The sequence below is a fragment of the Patella vulgata genome, chromosome 3 (genome assembly GCF_932274485.2).
Source record: "Patella vulgata chromosome 3, xgPatVulg1.2, whole genome shotgun sequence".
NCBI classification, from domain to species: Eukaryota; Metazoa; Mollusca; class Gastropoda; family Patellidae; genus Patella; species Patella vulgata.
In genome coordinates, this window is record NC_065881.2 from 74726044 (window position 1) to 74751925 (window position 25882).

The 25882-nt window shown below is 32.1% G+C and overlaps 1 protein-coding gene across 1 annotated transcript in view; it reads left to right on the forward strand.

Annotated features, from left to right (window-relative positions):
- Positions 1-25882, forward strand: part of LOC126816839 (serine/threonine-protein kinase 10) — an 83874-nt gene that overhangs the window by 12921 nt on the left and 45071 nt on the right. Inside the window, exons 4-12 of the mRNA XM_050543600.2 lie at positions 8574-8646; positions 9189-9265; positions 9952-10069; positions 10477-10558; positions 11676-11798; positions 12784-12861; positions 13256-13522; positions 13950-14711; positions 14902-15035. Coding sequence (XP_050399557.1) covers positions 8574-8646; positions 9189-9265; positions 9952-10069; positions 10477-10558; positions 11676-11798; positions 12784-12861; positions 13256-13522; positions 13950-14711; positions 14902-15035 — 1714 coding nt within the window. The remainder of the gene's footprint in view (positions 1-8573; positions 8647-9188; positions 9266-9951; positions 10070-10476; positions 10559-11675; positions 11799-12783; positions 12862-13255; positions 13523-13949; positions 14712-14901; positions 15036-25882) is intronic.

The following is a 25882-nucleotide window of genomic DNA, read 5'->3' on the forward strand; positions in this document are numbered from 1 at the left end:
CGTAAATGACTCTGTGGAACAAAGTGTATGAAGACAAAGAGATTAAAGATGAATTTCTAATATAGTATGGCACTTGGATTTCGTTTAGTTTGTGCAACATTAAAAGGACAAAAGATTGTAACCATTCCTCACAACACTGACGATTCTATCTCGTTGGTCTTTGTTTCTTGACAGAAATTGATTGATTTTGCTAATGACAGATTGTCAGTAGAAAATGGATACTGATGCAGGAAATCTTAATCTCAATAAGCAATATATTATGCACATACATGTAAGTCTCACAAGTAATACACACAGAACACACACTTAGCACAGTATGGGGCCTGCTTCTAGTGTAAGAGGGCAGATAATAGATTTTTCACCCAGATTTGCAAAGATTGATCAAGAACCATAATAAAGCCACACTTGGAGACATAAAGACAATGCAATCCCCATTAAAAGACATGTTTTTATGGTGTGAAAATCAATTATCATCATAGTTGTTTGTATGTGAAGTAGCCTGGATTGGAAATCTTTAAGATGTTTTATCCTCTTTGATATTGAAATCTAATTAAGTTAGGTGTATAGCTGAAGACAAATTCTGTATAAAAAGATGGATGAATGCTATCAAATAACTCTTGACCTCTGTATCCTTTAGCTTTGGATGAACTGTTGTCTGTATTACTATTAAATTACATTCGCATACTGTTTTTAAACCTCTTTGGTCCAGCTGCAAAAACAGTCGTTGGATTAATTATATTTTATATGTTAATTTTTTTGGTTCAAAATTTTACGAACGTAGATAGATAAATGGAGTTTAATCTCCACTTGACACAAACTAGGTTATTTTGGGGCTAGCATATGGTTAAATTTCATTCTCTTGCGCATAGGTGTTTAGCAGTGGGAGGACACAAGTTCGGATAGGTGACCCTACTCCTTGTCACCCACATGTACAAGCAGGGATCAAAACCACCCCACTTGACTCAATGACAGACCTTGTGATCTAAGGTGCATACCACCATAGACCATTCTGCAACCCAACCCCTTCGTCCATACATGTCGATAAAGCCAATGTTAAGAATTAATTGATTATCTGTTATTGACACAGTAAAGTGAAAAATAAAATTAAGAATTAGAAAGCAAACCAACTTCTGCTTAATTTTTAGAAACAAAACTTTCACTTTGATGAATCTTTCCTATCGTTGATTGAAATGACATCCATGTATCAACCCAACACAATCCTATACTATATTTTGAACTTAATCAAATAAGTTACTTGCACACCAATGTGTGCACAGACCTCAGTTTTTCATCCCATCTGAATGACTAGACAAGGCAAAACCACGCCTTCAGATCCTGAGCAACTTTCTTGGCCAACACTGGACCATAATCTGATACCTGGTTAGCGAGCCACCAACTTACTCCCTATTGTCATAACACCATATATATATTTTATTGATTAACAAGTAAAACTTTAAAGATCATTCTATAATAAAGAAAATGAACTGTGTAGAAGATATGAAAATAGTGAATTAAGTTGAAATTAAAGAATATTAAAAATTATTCAGTTGATTTGAAGTGTTAGTTTGAGATATAAAAAAGCATAAATCAAGTTAGAAATAAAGTAATTATAATTATGGACTATATAAAAATTTGAACAAGGCTAATTGGGCTCTAGGAAAATTAGTCCCAGGTCAATTCACCCCGAGACACCTCGTCCCTAAAAACAGTTCATCCCTGGACAATTCGTCCCAGGACTACTACCAGGGGACAAATTGTCTGGGGACAGGTTGTCCGGGGACGAATTGTCCCGTTCCAGACTAATTGTACCCGTATTAAGTGACACATTGAATATTTCCTTTGGCTAAACATCTGTTTCATCCCAGATGTCTTAAACGACTATATAATATTACCTGGAATATTTATATATGTAGGTAATATGAACATATTTATTATATCTTTAGGCCATATTTTGTCATTTGTCATATCTCTATTCACTTTATGATTGATATCATTTTAAACTACCATGTCTCATCCAAATAACTATCTGATAGACTTGATTGTACCAGAGTTTTATCATAGAAGATGCTTTTTATATGTATTTTGATATTACATAAAAAAAGAACTCCCCAAAAATACATAAATTTAACATTTAAGACAACAGACAATATACATGTTTTAATTGTTGAGAGTATAAACATTCATTTTACATTATCACATGTGTCAAATATTTTTTAAATGTCTCTTATTACTTTATACAAATGTATTAAGGAAACATGTTCTGTTAATGTGTAATAAGAGAGTTATATAAATGACATAATGTATGCATTTTCAAAGGAGATTACGCATTCCTAAAGCTAATGTTTTACTGTGTGATATTCAAATTTGAGAACTTCCTTTCTTGAGAGCAAAATCTGAAATTTTCTAAGGGTGAAATTTATAATTGTTTGAACATGAATAAAATCTATAAGTATAGCATTATTTAATCATACAGGAACTAAATCATAACTTCAACAACAGATTTTAATATTAAGTTACATATAGTTAAAGATACATTAGTTAAGATTAAGATCATTAAGAGCTAAATCTGATTATTGCTTGTCTTCGATATCACCTCGGTGGAAGCGGACGTTAAATACAGCTATTTCACACTCTCTGATTATTGCAAGTCTTTCTTTAGGCTTCAGATGTTATAGAAATGATTAATTAGACCTTTATTTACATGACAAGCTCAAAATCAACTCTGTAGACCCTCAGATGGCTTGGATACATCTTGGATTTAAACAGTTGTCCATTTAATAATTAAATCAATAAAAGTCTGTTTACCGTTAGTCACCAACGTCACCACCAGTAACTTCCGATGAAAGGCCTGCCAATCAAGGGTACCGTAGCCATTGAGATTGTTTCTTGATAATTGAGAATACATGTATGTGGATTGGCAATTCTCGATGCGAGACAATTAATGCCTATTTCTAGCCCAAACTTGCAACAGTGACAACTTCGTTCAGAATAAAGTAATTTGACTGAAATTTTCAATATTTTCTTTATCCATCATCTATTTTTGAATTATAGCAAGAATGGCCAACTCTTTATTAAACTCTTTAACTAGTGTATCTTTAATAAGGAATAAGGAAGGTAAACATATTATTGTGCATGTAGTCCATGTTAAAGTTATTTATAGTAAAGAAGGAAGACATATAAACTTCAAATTGGATCTAATGTGTATCAGTTCATCAACTAATAACTGGTACATGTATAATTGTGGTTTCATCTAAGCATGTAAACAGCTACTCGGTTAACAGGTCACGGTTCGGCTGCACTGTTGAATCGGTTCAAAAAATTACTAACGTATATTCATTTTCATATCATTCCTGACCTTCAAACCCATGAATTGTAGCCACAATATTGTTTTCTTTCACTAAAGACCTATCAAAGTACCAGAAAGATGGAGAATGAGACATCAAGAATGAATGAATGAATGAATGAATGGAATTTCTACTGACTATTATTATTTTAACAAAAAGCTATAACTAATAATTTAAAAATGTATCACAAAGTCTTCCTGTGGTGCAACAAATATTATAATAAAAAAATTTATATTAAATGTGAATACAAAGTAAATCGGTTAACCGGTTGCGGTTAGGTTTTTAGCGACTAATTAGTTTCATCCCACATGACAAAGAATAGGATCTGCTGCCTGACCTTGTGGTTTACTCCAGATTGTCTCTATTCCTGTTACTACTAAAGATCCCTGGACACATACAATTTAATGAGAAAAAGATTTCTTAAAATAAATGGTTTTGTATGAACTTTAAATCATAACTATTGATGCAATTGTCATGGTTTTTATTCCATCCTTGCAAAAATAATTTGACAAGGTAGGTTTGCCTCCTTTACCTCTGTTAGTCACAAAATGTCGAGTGGTTGTTATATCTCTCTCTTGTTCTGAAATGATTTAGTTGCATAGGATAGACATTAAATTCCACTTCTTTCTTCACATTGGAAGTCAAATGAACAATAATAATATGAAATCATGCAAATATGTGTTGTTGAATATTGATAACACATTTCTGTTACATAACATTTGTCTAGCCACTCAGTACTCCGGATAGAATAATATCATGTTAAATGATTTAATAAGGAAACAACAAGCTTTTATTGTATTTAACACCTTTATAAATTTATCTGATGAAATATTTGACATACCATTTTTCACTAGTTTAACATCCTGTTTTACACCTTACTGTATAATAACAATAAATAATCATGCTATTCATGACTCAAGTTGAATAGAACAAGGTTTGGGTGTATATGAATTAAAAAAAAATCTTATATCACTGAATTTAATATTGGTGGGTGAAACGTGATTAAAATAGCAGTGATGCAGACCGACCAAAACATACATATTATTCATTCAATTTCCAACTGGAGGCTTTTTACAGTGATTACGAATTTGATAGCAAACATCTAAAACAACCATGTATATGTATTATAAACACACCTTTTTGTTGTAATGAATAGACATTTATGTAATTACAAGAAGTTTAAATGTATTACCCTAAATTTTAAGATGTTTTCATTTTATCAAGTGGTATACTACGAAAATGAATATGAAATTTGGATTCATTCCAACAAAACTTCCAATTTACTGATGCACAGGAAAATAGTCCTTTAATTTAAGAATAAGTAACAAGAGAAAAATAAGCCACTGAAAATACCAGTAGATAAAGATTTTAAAATTAGAATAACAAATTAGCAAATAGTGTGATGTGCATAAAATCTTACATGTGTGTTCTGAATTTGAATGAATTCTTCTATGTTTATAATAGATAAACTACTAATGCAGCACAAGCTAGGTACATGTATACATGTACAGAGGATTGAAATGAAATTGGATTTTATGTCTTACTTTTTTGCCCCAACTGGTCTAAAGAAGATGGGTTTTTATGATGCTGTATGCTGTGATATTTTGCCAGCATTGCATCACTGTGGCATACTCTTTGATTTCCTACTGTCAGAGGATCTTTAATGTACACGTACATGTACTGCCAATGATATACACAAGACTAGACGCCTTTTGTCCTGTACCACTGACAAATCGATAACCTGTGAGCTCACGCCATACTACATACAAATGTGAAACCATGGCTCCACATCTACAGATTCAAATACCAATGGTTATTTATCATTGCAGCTACATGATGAAGCGAGGCTTAGTCTCGAATAACAAGTACGTGTACTGTTGTTACGATAATAATAAACAATCTATGTCACATCTTGTGAGAACTTCAAACAGTGATAACTTTCTGTAGAATAAAGTAATGTGAATGAAATTTTCAGTTTATTCATTTTGCATTAGCAAGAATTATCAGTGCTTTATCTAAATCTCACATAATGCATCTATATCTAAATGTATCCTTGATGACAATTACATGTGTATGACAACAAAGCTAAGGAATGTTATTGTTATATTATAATTACAATAATATGCAACAGTATATTTTCACATTAAAGCATTATTCCATAATGGAAAAGTCCTACAGAAATTGTGTTAGTTCCTATAGAATTACTACAGAAAAATTATTACTGCAAAATGATAATAGAAGTAATCAATTAATAGAGCTCTGGAATTTCAGCTCTAAAGGATGATCAAAAGCACCCGTACATAAAATCTCACAAAAAACAATCAATGACATGATGTTGTCACTTTCCTGAGAAATGTACATATACATGTATGTATAATGCACAGTGTAGATTTATGGTTGTGTATCTACATGTAGCTATTAAACCTATGGTATATTAATGGTAGAGCATGAAAAAAAATCCTTATATGCATAATACACAGTCTATATTCAAACAGTGCAATTCATACATTTAGAAGTTATATTATGATCATATTATTTAGAAGTTACATTATGACCAGTGTGTTCCACAAACAGGATCCTATTTATTAATGATATAACATTCATAAGTAACTTGTGACAAAATTTACAAAAAAAAAAAGATTGTTACAATACATTTTAAATGTTGACTATTTTTAGAAAATGAAATATAAACTAAATTAATGACAGAGATTTTTATCTTGTTTTGCATCGATTGATTTTCGTCCTGTTGTGTACGTTTACCACTAACCTACTAACATGTACAGTACATTAATTATATATTTGTTGTTAAGAAATAACTACCATAACGTAGGTTTTTTCCATGCGTGAAATGATTTCAATGTATTTCATACTTGTTTGATGTTTTTATAGAAGTTATTCAGTAGCAATATTAGCATTCTATGTTTATTCTGCAGACCTTTGGTTTAGCTATCTGATTGAAATTACATTTGGAGTGGTTATGTAGGTCTCAAAATGAAAGATAAATCAAATAGAAACCGGTTTGACTCAGATTAGAGAACCACATTCTATTATATACAGTATTACTTTGTTTAAAGATAAAGTTTGTAAGATTTAGATAAAGAGATGTCCGTTCTTGCTATAATAGTTTTAAATAATAAAAATATAAATACATGTATGCTGAAAATTTCAGTCTTGAAAGTTTGATTTTTTGACAAGATTTAGCCGTAATAGTCTAGATTGTTGTTTTACCATTAAAGTTTTAAATTGCTTTAGTCGCTTAAGTGTTCTAATCCATACAATATCATGACCATCATAATTATGTTCATGCCAATAGATAGATAAATGTTTCTAGTTAGTACATGTATATGTATAACTCAAATATACATGTACTGTAAGGAGTTGATTTCTATACACCTCAAACAGAATGGGGAGACTCTTTTATAACATTGAAAGCAATTGGCCAGTACTTATACATTTATTTCTGTTTCAATTAAGAAAATTTGCATATTGTAATTTGATATTTTAGTGAAATAATGACGGGGATGATGTGTCATAGGATAAATCTGCTCTTCAATTCACACAGAGACAGACCCCGCTTTCACACGGCATTCTCAGACTTAAAGTTAAAAATTTAGTCAACTTTAAATCACAGTTTATAAGAAATATCTTCGATCCAGAAACACAAAACTTTGCACATAATTTCTTACTGATGTATTTGATACATTAAAATAACAAAAGTTTTATATTGGAGATAAGATAAGACAAACAATTTTGAGTAAAATTCTTAACTTAAGTATGAGAATGTTTTGTGAAACCAGGGCCAGTTCTCTGAATAAAAATACTGTTTAAAAATAAACAGACTTATTTGTACATGCATCTTTACTGTTGTATAGAAATGATATATAAAATATTGATGAAATGAGAGTTAACATATTGATGAAATGAAATGTAAAATATTAATGGTACAGATAGTGATTACATAATGCTTAGTTAATAATAAAAAAATAGAGATTTGACACGAAGATTGAAACTATTGTTTGATCATGTTACATGTTAAAGGAGTATTATAAATAAACTAGTGATATAACTATGATAAGATATAAGAGTAAATATTTGATATGTATCATGTTTGTTTATTATATCTATAAGTAATTTCATTCAAACTAAGCTTTTGTCACTCAAAATATCCTGACTAAATTAGCCTAGTCGGCCCAGAACATTTCATTCATAATCTCTGCGCAGTGGTAATCGAACCGTGGATTATTGGCCCCTCAACCAAAATGTTCCAGGTTCGAATCACAGCATGGGTGCGATAATAAGTGCACGTACAAGAACTCTTTGTCTTAGAGGAATTCTTTCCCACTTACATTGCATCAGTCATAATAGAAGTGAAATTTATCACGTTAGTCACAAAATGACCAAAGTGTTGTGTTATCAAGACTTTAAACACCACTCCATTCGTAACTGATTTTGATAAATGATGGTGTACCATAAAATTGAATCGGAAACCGTTATAATCAATTTGTTGTTAAATTGCAGATATTTTTTTTTTTTTTTCAATGCTTAATATAAAATGAATATTGACATGCTAATAACAAAGTTATTGCAGATTGCAGATATTTTTTTTTTTTTTTTTTCAATGCTTAATATAAAATGAATATTGACATGCTAATAACAAAGTTATATTGATAGCTTTGAGAGCTGAATCAGTGTTTAGCCCATTTTCCTAAAGATGTAATTGTTTTCCATTTCACAATAGAAAACTGAATTGATTTATTCTCCATTATCCCCTGATCTCCTTCAATCATCGTGTAAAAAATCGTTTTTCTGAGTTAAAACAATATTCCTCCTGCTGTTAGAAATATTGATATTGTTCTTGCATTACATAGTAATAAATCACAGTTTAAGAGTGTCGTGATGATTTACTCTCACACAGTAGTAAGTGCAGGAGGACCACACCACACATAAACAATCACACAAGACAAACCTACGGACAGGACAGGATACACAGGCAATTCAAACAATAAATAATAAATAACAAGCATATACATGTATTATAATATCAAATCAAGTAAATGGATCCAGGTGTCAGTCTTAAGCATCCACTGTGATGTATAATCCCGGGCCTTCAACAGGCTTCACTGAACCTGAAAAGATACTCGCAATAAAACATGTAGCAACATATACATTTCATATTATTGTTTTATTAAATACATACAATATATTTTATGATTTGTTTGTTTTTTCCAGCCGATTTTGGTGTCTCTGCTAAGAATACTAAGACTCATCAAAGACGAGATACATTCATAGGAACACCATACTGGTAGGATTTTACTTTATTTTATTGTTATGAGTAATATGCATTATACATCTCCATCCAAAGGTCAGGAATCACACTATATTTGGTCCCATGGTGAATCAAAGGGGATCCATAAATATTAGAGCCCTCAAAAACATGAATTTATGACTAATTCAAGAAAATGATAAAATGTTGTTTTGATGTTGAATTTTTGATAAGTAGCTGTCATTTTTCTGTTGCTGCCTGTCACATTCAAAAAGATTTTAATTATAGAAAAATGTCATTGTAAATAAAACTTGCTTATTTTGAACATAACATGAAACCATGAATATTATATATATCTTAGTTTACTAAATGTCATTGTGCTTGATAACAATAAGAGAATACGTGTTGAAACCTTATGCTTTTAGAAGAAAAAAAAACGTAATTGATCTTCCATAAAAATTGTGTTCGGTTTAATGTATTTCTCAATTGCTAAATGCCACTTAAAGATTTGCCTGTTTTGTATCGTATAAAATCTTGTAAATTAGGGTCATGTAATATTTTATTTATTATATTTATTGTAGGATGGCACCGGAGGTTATACTATGTGAAACTTTAAAAGATACACCATATGATTATAAAGCAGACATTTGGTCATTGGGTAAGTTGAATTAACGATCTTCATTACTTCATTAAAAAAATTAACGTCAATTAATGTGCATGTGATTGTGGACAGGCCAGAAAATAATGATTTTATTTGTACATGACAATGTGTCTGACACTAATGAAATTTTAGATTTTATATTACACATAGGCTTATCAAAAAAACCTGAAAAATGATATATACATGTCTGACTGATGACAGTCATTAGAGGAATTGTGCCAGAGTAATGACAGTCATTAGAGGAATTGTGCCAGACTAATGACAGTCATTAGAGGAATTGTGTCAGACTAATGACAGTCATTAGAGGAATTGACTCAGACTAATGACAGTCATTAGAGGAATTGTGTCAGACTAATGACAGTCATTAGAGGAATTGTGTTGGACACACCCTGAATTTGTGGGATTATTCCACTGAAGAGAAAATGTCTTGATAGTGCAGAGTCTGAAACTGCTTCGCAATTATTGTAACAATAAAAATGCTGTTTTGTATACCACAGAATGACACCCAAGGTGTTGTGGAGGTCACAGAAACTACTAAGCATCATTTACCATTGTAGTTGACAGCGGGTAAGACAAAAGTGTGTATTAAAGAATAAAATCTACTGCTCTTGTTTTTATTATCATTTATCCGTTCCATAATATTCTATAAAAGATGTAATAATTTGATTTTTTTATGACTTCAGGTATTACCTTGATAGAGTTTGCTCAGATGGAACCTCCTAATAATGATATGCATCCAATGAGAGTCCTTATCAAAATACAGAAATCAGAACCCCCAAAATTAGATGCTCCTTCTAGATGGTTAGTCATACACATATACATGTACATCAAATATATCTCAAGGAGTGGAAGAGTTGCCATGTTATAAGATGGATAAAACTTTTAATCATATCACAGATTGGGTGGGTGTCTGGGGGATCTTAAAGTTTTGTAATGGGAATCTTCGATCTGTTGATATTATGTTTCCTTCTGTAGCTAAAAGCCCTGGATGCAGGTAAACTACTGAAATGAAGAATTACCATATATTCCCTAAATGATGTGTTAGTCATTGAATATCAATATGTTAGTCCCGACATGGAATAGTTTTATTTATGTAGGGATAATAAAACCCCATTTTACTGTCTGTGGTATATTTATTTTATGTTCTTTTTAAATATTTACAAAGCCTTTTGAATACTTTATATTTATTGTTTTATTGTGGTTTTCAGGTCTCCAATGTTCAGTGATTTTATAGGTAAATGTTTAGTAAAAGATCCAGAACAGAGGCCAACAGCTAAAGAATTATTAGAGGTAAATAAACACTTAATTTGATATTTTCTTCAGAGTCTACCAGTTTGTGGGAACTGCAATATTGTGGTCTAAGGGGAGATAATATGGGTTTAAGGACTCAACTCAAGAGTTACCTCCCTTTAATCTTCAATAACAATTGCACTCAAGATTTGATTTTATCATTAATCATTATTCCCTAGCATATTTACAGGATGTGTTTATTGGTGTGTCAGATATTTTACAGTAGATACTGTGTATTTTAGCCTTATGTTTGATATATGTAGGAGTTGATGATGTCAAGATAAAAGTCTTCACTTTGTATTGGCTTGCTGTTCTTTATGTTTTTGCTAGTTAAAGCTACGTTACCAGAAAAGTATTTATTGGTTGGTTATTTACAATAAAAGTATGGCAATTTTGGTATATATGGAAAGTAGAAATGTCCAATCTTACTAGAAAAATACTGGATTCCCTGAAAAACACTTATGGAGCGCATACAGGACAAAAATGTAAGGGTTCCCCTAATTGACAGCCTGACGATTAGGAGAGTCTGCACGCGTGACGTCGAAGGTTGTACGCAGAGATTGAACAGTTGATGTACATGTTGATAAACTTTATGAAGAGTTAGACGTACAACATTTTCTGAGATAAAAATCACGGAAAAAGATGCAGGAAGTGGATAATTCGAGAATTTAATTAGGCCTCGATATTTGTAATAAATAGTCAGCGATAAAGGCAACATCGTCTTTTGTATGCAATGAATTCTCCTCCGACATCGCACCCGTCGTGTCACGTGACACAAACATGACCTCTTTTGATCGAGTTTTTATAGCCAGGTATTCCCTGACAATTTCAATGTTTTGAGAAGGATTTGAAGCAAAATTATGATAAATTAATTAGTTTGAATATGTTTTTAGTCCTAATATATCATCAAATCACCCAGTTTGTACCCGGGAGTGTATCTTTAATGCCCGATTTGTATTAGATTTTCGAATTTTCCTGACAATTGTGTACATAATATCTGTCTGGCATAATTTTAAAACAAGAGTCGTATTTCTTTTAGAGTATTTAGGTTATAAGTGTACAATTATAATTTGTTTTACTTCTTGAAATTAAGTCATCATTATGTTGTATTTTTTAGCATAAATTTATAAAAGATTTTACAAACAAGAAACCTTTGAAAGATTTAATCAATGAAGCAAAGGCTGAAGTTGTAGAAGAAGTACATGATTTATCAGATGATGAAGATATTCAAGAAATCAGAGTAAGTGTTATAGGATGTTTTCTTTGGATTGGAGTACTGATGGTGAGACTATTTATTTATTGCACAGAAAGAACTGTGTAAAAAGGAACTGTTTTGAAACATATCCTTGTATGAGGAATAATAAAGATGGTATTGCTATCAAACTTTTTAGTTTCTATGTTTTACATACACTGTATTAGAGAACTGTGGGGGGTTGGATGGCCGAATGGTTAGCATGTGCGCGCTGTATCTTGAGGTCTGTTATTGAGTCGACTGGCGTGGTTTGAATCCCCGGTTGTACGTGACAAGGAGTAGGGTCGCCTGTCCAACCTCATGGGTTTTCTCCGGGTCCTCCGGTTTCCTCCCACTGCTAAAGTGAATTATTGAAATAAAATTGAACCATGTGTTAGTCCCAAAATGACTTCGTTTGTGTCGAGTGGATGTTAAACCCCATTTCTCTCTCTCTCTAGAGAACTGTATGATGTTAGGACATTGAAGGACAACATGCATCCATGTTGTTTTGTAATGAAAATGAAAAAAGAGAGGGAGGGGGAGAGAGAGTTTTTAGTTTTATTCAGATATTCAGACAGTAATATATCCAACACTAAGTAATGGTCCAAATATGACCTGACATAATAGAAATAGCACCTTCATTAAATCATACATTACATCTGTATATGATCCTTTAGACTTATTCTTACATTTATAATGTTCATTGTGAAGTTGGGTGGCCGAATGGTTTAACACAGACGCTTTAGATCATCAGGTCTGTCATTGAGTTAAGCAGCATGGTTTGGATTCCTAGCTTGTACATGTACGTGACAAGGAGTAGGATCGCCTCTCTAGGGTTTCCTCCTGCTAAAGACCCCTATGTGGAAGCAAATAATTGAAATATAATTGAACCATATGTTAATCTTGAAAAGACCTAGGTTGTCTTGAGTAGATGTTAAACCCAATTCCTCTCTCTCTCTATGTTAATAATTTATCTGGATATTTTATTTTACAGCGCCGATTGAGTGATACTGATACCGATATGGACAGTATTTCTAACTATAGTGTTGATTCCAAGAAAGACAAAGAAAAGGTTGGTCATACCAATTTGAATTTTTTTCTTCCTATTTCTTTGGGAAATAACTAATTTTAAAACAATATTTCACTGATTTACAGAAACAATGAAACCAACCTTATTTTTAGTTTTATAAAGGTAGCTCTCAGTGAGTATGACGTTGGCTCGCTAATGTAGGGGTCCTGTGTTTAATACCTGCGATGGGCAAGAAAGTTCGCCCTTGGCCAGGACAGATGGAAAACAGAGGTCCTGTGTACATATTAGCATGCACGCAAAAGATCGCTTGACAGTAGGAATTCGATGTAAGAGTAGCCCGTAGTGCTGCTGGCCGGGCAAAATTTCCCTCATAGCACATTGGAGCAGAACAGTAGGACGTTAAACCCCATTTCATATTTTATTTTTATAAATTCAGAGTCAAGAAAAGGAAATTAAGAAACCTGCTGAATCAAAAGAAGCAGATAAAGAAAAATCTGATGTCAAACCAGCCGAGAGACCAGACTCAAAGGAAGGAAAGAAACCCCATTCACCTAAGAAAACTCCTGCCCCTGAGCCCCCTGTTGCTGCAGGTCTACCTGTGGCTGCAGGAACAGCAGTTAAAGTGGAAGAGAAAGACGATAATGACAGATCATCTGATGAAGGACTGGGTCCTAGTGGTGATGAACGATCAGAAGGCAGTCAGGTAAATTATTATAATTATAGGGTTATTTTTACTTAGAATTTTACAGTAATAGTTTTGAGTAAATTACATGTTGTTGATTTGGACATTGTTAATGCAGGATTTTAGTTTTTTATCATTGAATCAGTAAATGATATGAGGGATGTTTAAGGAAGAAGAAATAAAGAATGAAATGAAAACAAAGCAATATGACCTTGATTAATTTTTAGGGAAAGAAAATAAAATAAAAATAAGTATGGATGAATTTTTTTTTAAATTAATGCCGTAAAAGATTGTAACCAAAGCTAAAAACTTTTTCAGTTTTAAAAATGTTCATTTTATATCAAGGTCAATGATGATTGACCATGATACCAGTAGGTTTAGAAGTTTTTCACTTCTCTTCAAAATTATTCAATTTTTACCAAATTAAAATTGTGTTTCATTTCCACAGAATGACAGTCCGGCTAAAACACAAGAAGTTGATAGAGATGTCGATGTGGTAGAAATTCCACCGGTTAAAGCGAAGACGCCAGAGAAAGAGAAAGATGATAAACATAATGAAGCTGTTATTGTTTCTGAAGATATTCTTGAAGGCATAATTTTAGATGTTATCACGTCTACTTCTGTCGCTCCATCTGTACCTGGCGTTGTCCTCGACACGGTCCAAGATTTGTTAACAAATACGAATGAAGACGAGGAAGACGAAGATAATAACGATTCACCGCGGGTTACAGATATTATAGCTAGTATAGAGAATAATGCACCTGAAGGGTTTGAGGTTCAGGAGGTCAAGGTCAATGTAGAAGAAGATAGAAAATCTGGCAGCATAACACCTGATCGAGACCAAGCACCTGTTATTACATTTCATAATCAACCTGTACCTAATACTGGCGCTATCGTTATTAACGGTCACGCTACAGCCGTTAAAGACACCACAGTTAATAAACCTAGTGTGGACAGTCCTAAACGGCAAATCGCTATTCCACAAACTGATCTAGACACATTTGAGACTAGATTAACAAGTGAAAATGGTTCATCTCAGGACGTTTCTCTAGATGTGTCGAACCCCGATGACGATATATCTGATAAACGATCTGACTCAGGTAGTGTTAATACAATAGATAGTGTAGAAAAGGAGGAGCCTAAAGCTAAAGTGGTGCCATCTGCTGATGTAGTACAGAGGAGAACAAAACGTCAATTAAAGCCTAAAAATGTAAGTTAATTTATATTTAAAATTACAGGTAAAACAGAAAATCATTCTCTTTTTTTTGAGATTATTGAAATAAAATCGGCATAATATTTAGAAATTTTTTTAGTAAGTATTTGTTCTCAAAAGATTCTAGAATGTAATGCCAGTCCATGTCATTAAATTACAACTGAGTTTTATATGACATGTCTTTTAGGATAATAAGAGTGATTATCGTACAATGACCAAAACCAGGAAATTTATAAAAGATGGTAAAATGGTGACAAGTACAACAACTAAAGTGGTAGCTTCGGGTCAAGAAAATAGAGTAAAGGAAGTGCATGATTTAAGGTATGTTTCTGTATTATTTATTTGTCTTTCTTATTTTCAGTAAGCATACACAATATGAGTATATAAATATGCATTCATGACCATTCGTATACGTGTGATATGCAAAGCAACCCAACATTCCAATAATTACATTCACATCCACATTCAAACATATATGTGACATAAAAAAAACAGATTCCGATAGCTACATTCACACCCATGGCCATTCAAATACATCTGACATGAAATAAAAACAGATTCCGATAGCTACATTCACACCCATGGCCATTCAAATACATGTAACATGAAGAATAAACACATTCCAATAGATACATTCACACTGATGACCATTCAATTAATGTGACAAGAATAAACACATTTCAAAAGATACATTCACACTAATGACCAATCAATGTGACATGAAAAAATAAAACATTCCAATAGATACATTCACACCCATGACCATTCAATTAATGTGACGGGGAAAAAAAACACACATTCCAATAAATATACATTCACTTATGACATGAAAAAAATGCCCTCGGTCCAATAGATACATTCCAATAGATACACAACATAAATACATAAATATACATCCATGAACATTCAAATTCATCTAACATGTGACATAAAAAAAAAAAACCCAACACATTCCAATTGATACACAGAATCCTGTTGTTATATTCGTTTTATTATCAAGCCAAAATGAATCCATAATTTAAACATTCTCTACTTCACTATCTAAATTGCATTTTAATTGGATGTAATTCACTCATCTTGTATTTAAAGATGTTTCCTCGACAGTTGGGAGCCTCAATTTATATTTAAAGATACGTTTCTTGGGCACATAAAACTCAGTAGCAATAGATAATTACTACTTTAATTTCGAACAATGAAGATATATCTAGAAAACTTGCGGTTGACATTTAAGGTGTTTTCTTTCTTATTGATTGTGGGCTTTTTAATCATTTTCAGTCTTATAATTTTATTTTTTTATGTAAAAAAAAAGCCAAAAGACTTTTAGTTGAAAATATGTCATTACCCTTGGGAGAACATTTATTTAATAAGAAACATCCAGAAACTAACATTTTAACTAATTTTGCAATAAAAAAAAAACAGGGACATCGGATACTTTAAATTTAGAAATATTACAATTTGATTAAAACACAGATCCTATATCATTTCTTCACGACACCAGGACTATGAAGAGCACCTTTCCAAAACAGTATAAATGTCATGCCATGGTTGAGGAAGATACATTCCATTCTTCTTTGACAATACAAAAGGTTAAACATACATTATGCAAGAGCTAAATCTGCCTATTGCAGGTCTTTCTTTAGGCCTGAAATGTTATCTAAATTATTAATTAGACATTAATTAACTTATCCAGGCCATAACTCTCGATGGCATCAGATTTCTCCGATATTAAATAGATTAGAACAGTTCAGCCATAAAAATGGAGGAGCAAGACTTAGCTTCGAACAACCAGTACGGTGGTTGAAATTATTGCACATGTCTTGTCAAACCTTCAAAGGCTAATATCTTCGCTCGCAATAGAGTAATTTGAATGAAATTTTCAAATTATTCATTTTACATTATCTATTTTCGAACTATTATAGCAAGAATGGCTAGCACTTTATCTAAATCTTACATAATGTATCTTTAATTGATGAAATTGTTTGTCGATGAAGAATAATATTTATAATATGTGAGATAGATGAAAGAATGGTTTTGAAAAAAGGAAGAATCCGAGGACATTTATCAAATAAGCGCTAAGTGTCATATTTGATGCATATACATGAAGACTCTTGGGAACCTGAATAAAAATATTTCCATAAATATGATTTATATACTTCCATCTGTTACTTCCGTATTAAACAAATATTCTGTTTTTATTTACAAAAGAAGAACTAATCAGATTGTATTTTATGTACATCATTTCAGTGACACCTCAAGTTATTTTTAGTTTTGTTCAATTTTAAATGCAATACGGAGAGAAGTTTGTGGAATTTAAAATGGCCATTTTACAATCATTAGCTTAAAAACAGTAGCAAATAAGATCTATTTTAGTACAAGTACCCCTGAACGAGAAATAATTTGTTTCCATATATAAGTTTAAAAAAAAGAGAGATTTTTTTTTACCAAGAATATTCTAGTTTGCTTAACCTCTATTTACTGTTGTATGTAGTAAAAGTTGGAATGTAGAAAACAGTTAGTTAATACATTTATTTGTTTTAAAACAATTCATTGTTTCTCTTGGTTTAAAGTTTACAATTCCACAGATATACTTTTCAAACAAATCATTCCTTTGTTCTCCTCTTAGGAACAAATCTGCAATAATCTTAAAACTATTAGAGATTTAAAATTAACAAGAGTTAGTTTGATGGCAAATGATATTTGAAACTTTGACTTTTACAAAAAAAACTAGAGTTCAAATAATTATGCCGGATAAATAGACAGCATGGATGTTTCACATATTTTTCCAGTTATTTTAAACCAGAATAAAAAAAGTCATGTTTTCTTTTAGGATTAAAAAGATGAACTAATAATCCTGTAAAAAATGCCCAAACATTCTTTTGCTTTAGAGCTGAGAAGGCAGTTTGAATTCTAAATGTTTACTGCATAAAAAAAAAAACAGTGTGAGGTGGGTGTACTATGTATTCCCATGTACAACTTGCACTAATTGTCAGATCAAACAAATCTTTGATCAGGTATTCCATGAGAACAATTTATCTCAATTAGTTTTTTTTCTTTGATAGAAAAACAAAAGACAAAAATGAATTGCTGGCATTTAAATGTGCGACTGATGTCACCCTCAGGGACTTTAATTTTATCAAGTACAGCCAAGTACATGTAGTTCCTGATAACATGGTTTACCAACCCACGCCATTGTATTATGGGAATATTTTCAGATTGTGTATTAAAGTTTATACATAATCGAAAGTACCACATATATAAATTGTCGTAATTTTCATTAAAAAACTGGTTAACATACCAAAAAGTGGCAAACATTATTTTTCTTTTTTATATATGTCTCTGTGCGTCATTTTCCACATCGTAATCCTCGCTAAAGCCTAACTAACAATCCGCCATACATGCTTCTAGGGCAGTCTATAGGGGGAATTTTGGTAAACCTTTATGTGAGTCTTACGCACCACTTATGTGTGTTCGGCACTGCAGAACATGTACGGTGGGTGGGTTATGAGCTAGACTTAAAATGTCCTCAAATTAATAATTTAACATTTGATTATGGACACAAAATAAAATTTCAAAGGTAGATAATCTCTCAGCCTGGATTCAATCAGATTAAAAACAAGCCCATCAAAAGATTCAGCGAAACTCATAGGTGGCGCTGTTGTATGTTGACTTATGGATCTTATCCTTGAGTGGAGGCCGAATGTTGACAAATTTTCAATTCATGATATCTTTGTAAATACTGAACTGAACAGAATTGAACCATTTTTAGATCTATATTCCTTTTATCGATTCAACATTCATACCGGTAGTATAGTTGTTTGCAAGTTATAAATAATCGTTCAAATGACTTTTATAGACTTTAAAGAATAAATAAACGTAGCAAAGCTCAATATCAAATTCCTAAATAGTTCAAATACTGCTGGGGGGTTGGATTGCCGAATGGTTAGCACGCGCGCTGTATCATACAGTCTGTCATTGAGTCAACCGACGGGGTTTCGATTCCCCGGTCGTACGTGACAAGAAGTAGGGTCGCCTGTCCAACCTCGTGGATTTTCTCCGGGTCCTCCAGTTTCCTCCCACTGCTAAAGACCCCCTACGCGCAAGCGAATGATTGAAATAAAATTGAACCATGTGTTAGTCCCGAAATGACCTAGTTTGTGTCGAGTGGACGTTAAACTCCATTTCTCTCTCTCTCTCTCAAATACTGCTGAAGTGCTATTTAAGTCACTACTAAAGTTCAGTCTCAAACTCTTGTAAAATTTGAATAAGAATAAATGGAGTGAAAATAAAACAATATTATTATTGAGCGAGTTAATGAAATTGTTATCGATTAAAGGGGATTTATTATGGTTTGTCTCACATATCCATCAGACATTTCTTTACCTTGTAAATATTTCTCCAGACTTATTGTAATCAACGTGATTAGATTTGGAATAATGTTTTAGTTTGAATTTATGCACATTAATAAAAAATGATTTTAGATGAAAACTAAAGTTTCAATTAGTGTGATATAAGCTTACATGAAATTGGTTTACACGAATTTATTGAAACTTACTAAGACATTTCACTTGTTTGTGTGTTTTAATTCTTGTTTTTTGGGGTTTTTTTTAAACTTTCTTCCATATATACATATACCACTCTATTCTTAACCAGTGACTTTTATTATTAATGTAAATACAGTATTGGTGAATTTTCTGGCCAGAAATGATTTCATAGATTGATTATTTTGTACCTTGTATTTCAACTAAAAAAACAGCCTTTGGAAAAATGGAAATGGATCTTGTAAATTTCATATGAAGACAGAAGACAATCTGAAATGATATACATTGTATATATAATATATATGTAACCATACTTTCTTGTATTTCCAAATTAAGTGGTCTAAAATGACATGCTGAGTTTGATTCTGTGAAGTACATGTACTTGACAAAATTAAGGTGGTTATTTTGTTAAAGTTGTGTTGTTTTCTTTGGTTAATGAGCCCTTCAAACAGTCAACAAGCTTAAAAAAAGGTATACAGATTTGCCATGTTTGTTCCAAAATCATCTTCTTGAGTTTATTATCATTGATATATGGATGAAGTAATTTGTTAGTAATAGAAAAAGAGCTGACACTTTTTGCTATTTAGCTCAAAAATAGATAATGAAAAATGAATATATATTGAAAATTTCAGCCAAATTATTTTATTCTGAGCAGAGTTATGAATATTTAAAGATTGGACAAGAAATAGACATAAATTGTCTCTGACTACTGCCAAGAACTATCGATGGTTGGTATATGTAAACTCTACATGTACCCAGGGCTGCCGACAACCAGTATCGCAGCGCAATTTGCGATACATATTTTGTCCGTTGCTAATCAAAAATTAAAATCTAACGTTTTTGATTCGCAGTAACTGCGAATCATTAACATGCCTGTCATTTTGGATATTGACACAAAGATTTATCAACATTTCTCAACGCTTTCAACGTATATAAAATATCAAATAAATTTTATAAACAAAAAAGAATTCTCCGTGTGACATTTTCTTCTCGAACTACCCAGACTCAATTCATTATACTATATAACAATGCTATATAATACAGGGACATAACTCTATGAATCGGGACTATTAAACCGGAAATAGGGAATCAAGTAGTACCACTCACGTTGCGAGACATGTCAATTTCGAGTAATTATATCAGTATTCAATTTGAAAAAAAATTAAATTCAGTGTTTCCCCCACGTATTGTAAATAAAATATAAAAAATAAATATGTGTAAACTTATTGTAAAATGAGAAATCAAAGTAAGAATTCCCGTAAACTATTATTGTTTATATCGCGTGCGTCTAGTTAATCGAGATTATTCGTAAAATACCGTGTGCTTACGATTGAACAAAAATAATAACACACGATAAAAAGCAGACGAAATTGTTTTCTAACGAAGAAATAAGAAGTCAATGCCCAGACATAAGGCCTAACCAAAAGTCTACATTCATTCGGAAATGTTCACAGCTACCTGTAGAAGTGCTAAAATTCTAAAAAAATCTTAAGAATGAAATCTAATCATTTGTTATCAATTAAAATTAAAATAATCTTGTTATTTAGGTGTTTTATGTTGAAACTGAAAAACTGCTAATCAATTTTTAAATTTGCTAATCAAATTTGGCAAAATTGAACTTTTTGATTAGCAGTGCTGCTAATCATCTGTGAAAAATTACCGACAGCCCTGCATGTACCTACTGGGCAAATTATCGATTGTCAAGTACATTTGTACCATTGCCACGATTATAAAAAAAAGTCCTGTTTATTGTCAATCTTTTATAGGCAATTTCCATGAGTGACACCAAGTGTTACCGTTAGATTTTGGCTTGGCAGGCTGTGTTAGCATTTGCAGACATGGTAGGCATTGTCTATTCCACTAGATATCTATGGCATCCGATAGTCTAGAGAGTTGATTATAGGCATAAATGTCTAAATAAGCATTTATATATAATATATATATAACATTTGAAGTGAAGCTCTCTTTAACTTTAATTAACAAATTGTTTTTTATAAATTTTATGAAGATTAGTAGTCTAACATGATTCTCATACTACCCAGTAATTAAAAGATGTCGGGGAAATTTTGTATTAGTGAATGTTATTGTCTGGATGGTAGAATATTAACTATCAATTAACTCAAATTATTCTAAGTATTATTAAAATGATCAATATGTCTGTTGGTGAACATTCTATTTTAAGCTATTTCAGAGCCTTACCTAGTCCATTTAAAGATACTTTCCCTCAAAGTATTTATCTGGTGGTTATTTCCAATAAAAGTATGGCAATTTTGGTATATATGGAAAGTAGAGACATCCAGTCTTACTAGAAAAATACTGGATTCTTTGAAAAACACACATGGAGTGAGTACAGGACAAGAATGACAGCCCGCCGATTTAGGGCTGTCTGCTCGAGTGACTTCAAAGGTTGCATGCGTAGATTGTCTGACCTCTTTGCGTTAGGGAGAGCTTGGTGTATAATATATACTCTTCAAAAAAGTAGGGGATATTCAGAAACAATACAAAACTGCAGAAATGCACTGCTGTTTTTATTAGAGGTAACCAGTGTATGTTAATAAAATGCCAACTGCCTACACATGAACATAAACAGTTCATATGGGCGGCTTATCTGACGGACCCATTTCACTCGCAAAGAGATACACTGTCAAAAGTGAAAATGGACGTTTTTGATTTTTGTCTTAATAATGAGTAATTGCTCCACCAATCCTTAGACATTCAGCAATTCGTCGTGGCATGCTCCTAGTCCAATCACGATTTGGGGCAATCTGACCCACTCCTCTTGCAGTGCCATGGCCAATTCTTGCAGTGTTGTCGGTTGACGTTTGACATCGACAGACATGTCTCCCGATCAAATTAAACACAATACGCTTAGCAAAGATACTCTAAACAGTAAATCTTATGCAAGAACCGATAGGAAAGCAAACATGGATAGATAAACCAGCATGCTGCAGTTTTCATCAACCCTTCCTTGAAGTGTCAAATTTGACAATGAACCCCTCCCACATGTATGGTACTATTGTGGAAAAAGTGAAAGACTTTACAACAGTTTCTGAGATAAAAAAACGTGGAAAAAGATGTAGATGGGATAATCCGAGAATTTACTTAGGCTTCGATATTTACGGTAAATGGACAGCGATTCAAGACAACACTGTGTTTTATATGCAGTGGATTTTCCCCTGACTCTCTCCTGTTGCTAGTTACCACAACCGCCAAGTCACAGGACACAAACATGACTTCTTCTTATAGATTTTTTATAGCTTGGATTATTTTGTCGCGAATACAATGTTTTGAGAGGGATTTGAAGCAAATTTTTGATAGATTAATTAGTTTGAATATGTTTTTAGTCTAAATGTATCATCAAATCACCCAGTTTGTACATAGCCTATAGGAAGGTATCTTTAAAGCACAAAATATTGTCGGATTTTTATACCACCCACATTTTCATGCAGACTGTCAGTCTGGCTCTGGACGTCGGTTCACATATGTTTGTGGACACTCTAGAAGTGACTATTTTTATTGGGAAAAAAAAAAAATCCCTCCATGGAGTGGAATGGCTTGTTCAAAAAAAACAATAAAATTAGTAGAAACTAATGTAAACTTTAAAAGACCATATCTTAAGTTGGGACTAAAAGTGCTCTTGATTGTGTAAATCCTTGAACTCCATATGTAACCTTGTACTCCATATGTAACCTTGTACTGGCAGGTTCTGTCTTTAATGGTAAGATCAAATTGTACATCGGTTATCCTGACATAGACATTGATTATTATTTATTAAGAAGGCATTAGCCGATGAACAGTTCTAATTAGTTCATGTGTTCTGTTTTGTCTTGTAATATGCTCGGAAAGGCTTTAGACAATCTAATTAATTTGGTCCAACAGCTGTGACATCTTAATCAATAAACCTGGACAAAGTTAGATTAGTTCCGGGTTAGCTTAAGGCATAAAGGAAGATGATGATGATTATTTAAATTATCTGTGGTTAAATGAACAAATCATTTGGACATCTGAAATGAAAGGATGGATGATCCGATGATGACCAATATTGTTGATACATGCATACTTTTTAATTCCTCGTCAAGAAATTTCTTTGTCTTAAAGAAACATGACAGCCACCAATTAATGGCTGTCAGTGTCTACATTTTGAGATGTAAAATTGTCACATACATCATTTCAAGCTACATGTAATTAATTTCCAAGTTCTTGTTCTTATGATTGGATCAGTTGAACTTTTAAACATGGTTTAGTTCAGTTCTTGTGACTAAATGGTTCAATTTTATTTCTTATGGCATAATGATCATTTAAATATGGTATCTAGTTCTTATGATCCGATGGACTTGTAAATATCTTTTAGTTCAGTTCTTTTGAATAGATGAACCTTTAAACATGGTTTACTTCAGCTGTGAAATGAACTGTACCCAGAAATTGCTATGGAAAAATATTTATCCTCTAGTTATCTGTTTTACATCAGTCTGATGAATTTCATAATACTAGTATAGAGATTAGGCTTAAAGAGAACAAGTAAAGGTGTTAAGTTATTAAATGTTCATAAGAGTAGTTTTGATATTGTGACCTTAGACTCTATATTTTTATTCTTTTTTGTCATGTTAGAGCTTTAAGCTATACAATATGAACAAAGTTTCATGTTTTAAAACAGTCAGGGGGTTGGATGGCCGAATGGTTAGCACACGCACGCTGTATCATAGGGTCTGTCATTGAGTTAACTGATGGGGTTTCGATTCCCCGGTTGCCTGTCCAACCTCGTGGGTTTTCTCCGGGTCCTCCGGTTTCTTCCCACTGTGCAAGCGAATTATTGAAATTAAAAAAAAATAAACCATATGTTAGTCCCGAAATTACCTACCTCTCTCTCTCTCTCTCTCTCTCTCTCTCTCTCTCTCAACACAGTCTGTTGATAAATATACAGTGTACTACATTAAATAAATTTGTTCCGGAATTATATCTTCAGAAAATTAGCCCAATAACAATTTTTTTTTTTTACTGAAAGCTCAATTTCAAAATATTTGACAAATTAATTCTCTTGTTATAGGAACACGATTTCACACTGAGTTAGGTATTCAATATGGATAGTTGTTGTCTGGGCAATTTACCGTGATTTGTAGCTCTGCCTAGAGGTTGTTTATGAAGGTTAATTGTAGCAATTTGCGTCCAGCTGTATTCCTGTAGAATTTCTGCAGCTAATGTAGGAACACTGTTTTGATGAGCAATACGAGGGAGTCACCTCATACTGACCCGATCTCATCGCTATATAATTCTATTAGAGTGTCGTTAATAGTATTACTGCTTTACATGTTGTAGGAATCTATGATTTCTTTTGATTGAAATGCTGTTATAGTTATGACAAGAATATCAATTATGTATTATAGAGACTTCAGACCCAACGTTTGATTTCAAAGAAAGAAACATGGCTGTTGGCTCAAGTTTTCATTCCCTCATCTTGCATACATTAGATTCTATGTCTTCATCTCAAAATAACATTGAAGGAAGTTTAAAAATAATTGAATGTTAATCCTGATGTTACATCATATTTGACTACATATCTCTGCGGTGGAATTCAAAATCTGGTTACACTTAAAATATCACTGTAACCCGGATTTAAATGATTAAATGATACCCAGGTTACAGGCAACAAATTTTGTTATCTAATTCTAAATTTGGCACATGTAACTTTTCTTATTGGGATAACTAATTATTTATTCAAGTAAACCTTTGGTACATTTTAATTATTTTTTGGGAATAAAACAACTATGTAGACACTTTTCATAGGTTACGACTACACAAATGTAGGCTCGCAGAATTCGGTTCTGGCAATTCGATTGGATGAATTATTAATGATAAGATAGAGAACAGAAAATAACAAACTTGACAGAAGCATCAGAAAATGACAGCCTTGGTCTGATAATGGTAAACCTTCAGACAAAAGCTTTCAAAAGATAATTACAATTGTCTCTGGGACTTGATCCAGGCACCCTTGTTTGTTATCTTATTATATCATTTAATAATATCTAACTTCATCTTAATCTTTAAATGGAAAATTGTAATCTTAACCGCAGTCTTCAGGTTCAAATTTTCTGAAATTTACTTATATTAATGTTTATTAGGATGACGCAAGGGGTAAAATGGTGCTTTTTAGTATTAAGAATAATTCATTAAAAATCCCCCTTACAAATGTAGTAACAATCAGATTTTTTCAAATGGTCAAGAATAATCATATAAAAAATATTTAGCATTGTGAAAATAATAGTAATCATATTATCATTAAGAATACCGTAATGATATTTAGCATTAAGAATAATCATAATGATAAAGATCTTTAGCATTAACTGTAATCATATGATAGTTATCATTAAAAATACACTCTCAATGAAGATATTTAGCATTAAGAATAATCACCATAATATTAAGTATAAATATAATGATGATATTTAGTATTAAGAATAATCACCACGATATTAAGTATAAATATAATGATGATATTTAGCATTAAGAATAATCACCATAATATTAAGTATAAATATAATGATGATATTTAGTATTAAGAATAATCACCACGATATTAAGTAGAAATATAATGATGATATTTAGCATTAAGAATAATCACCATAATATTAAGTA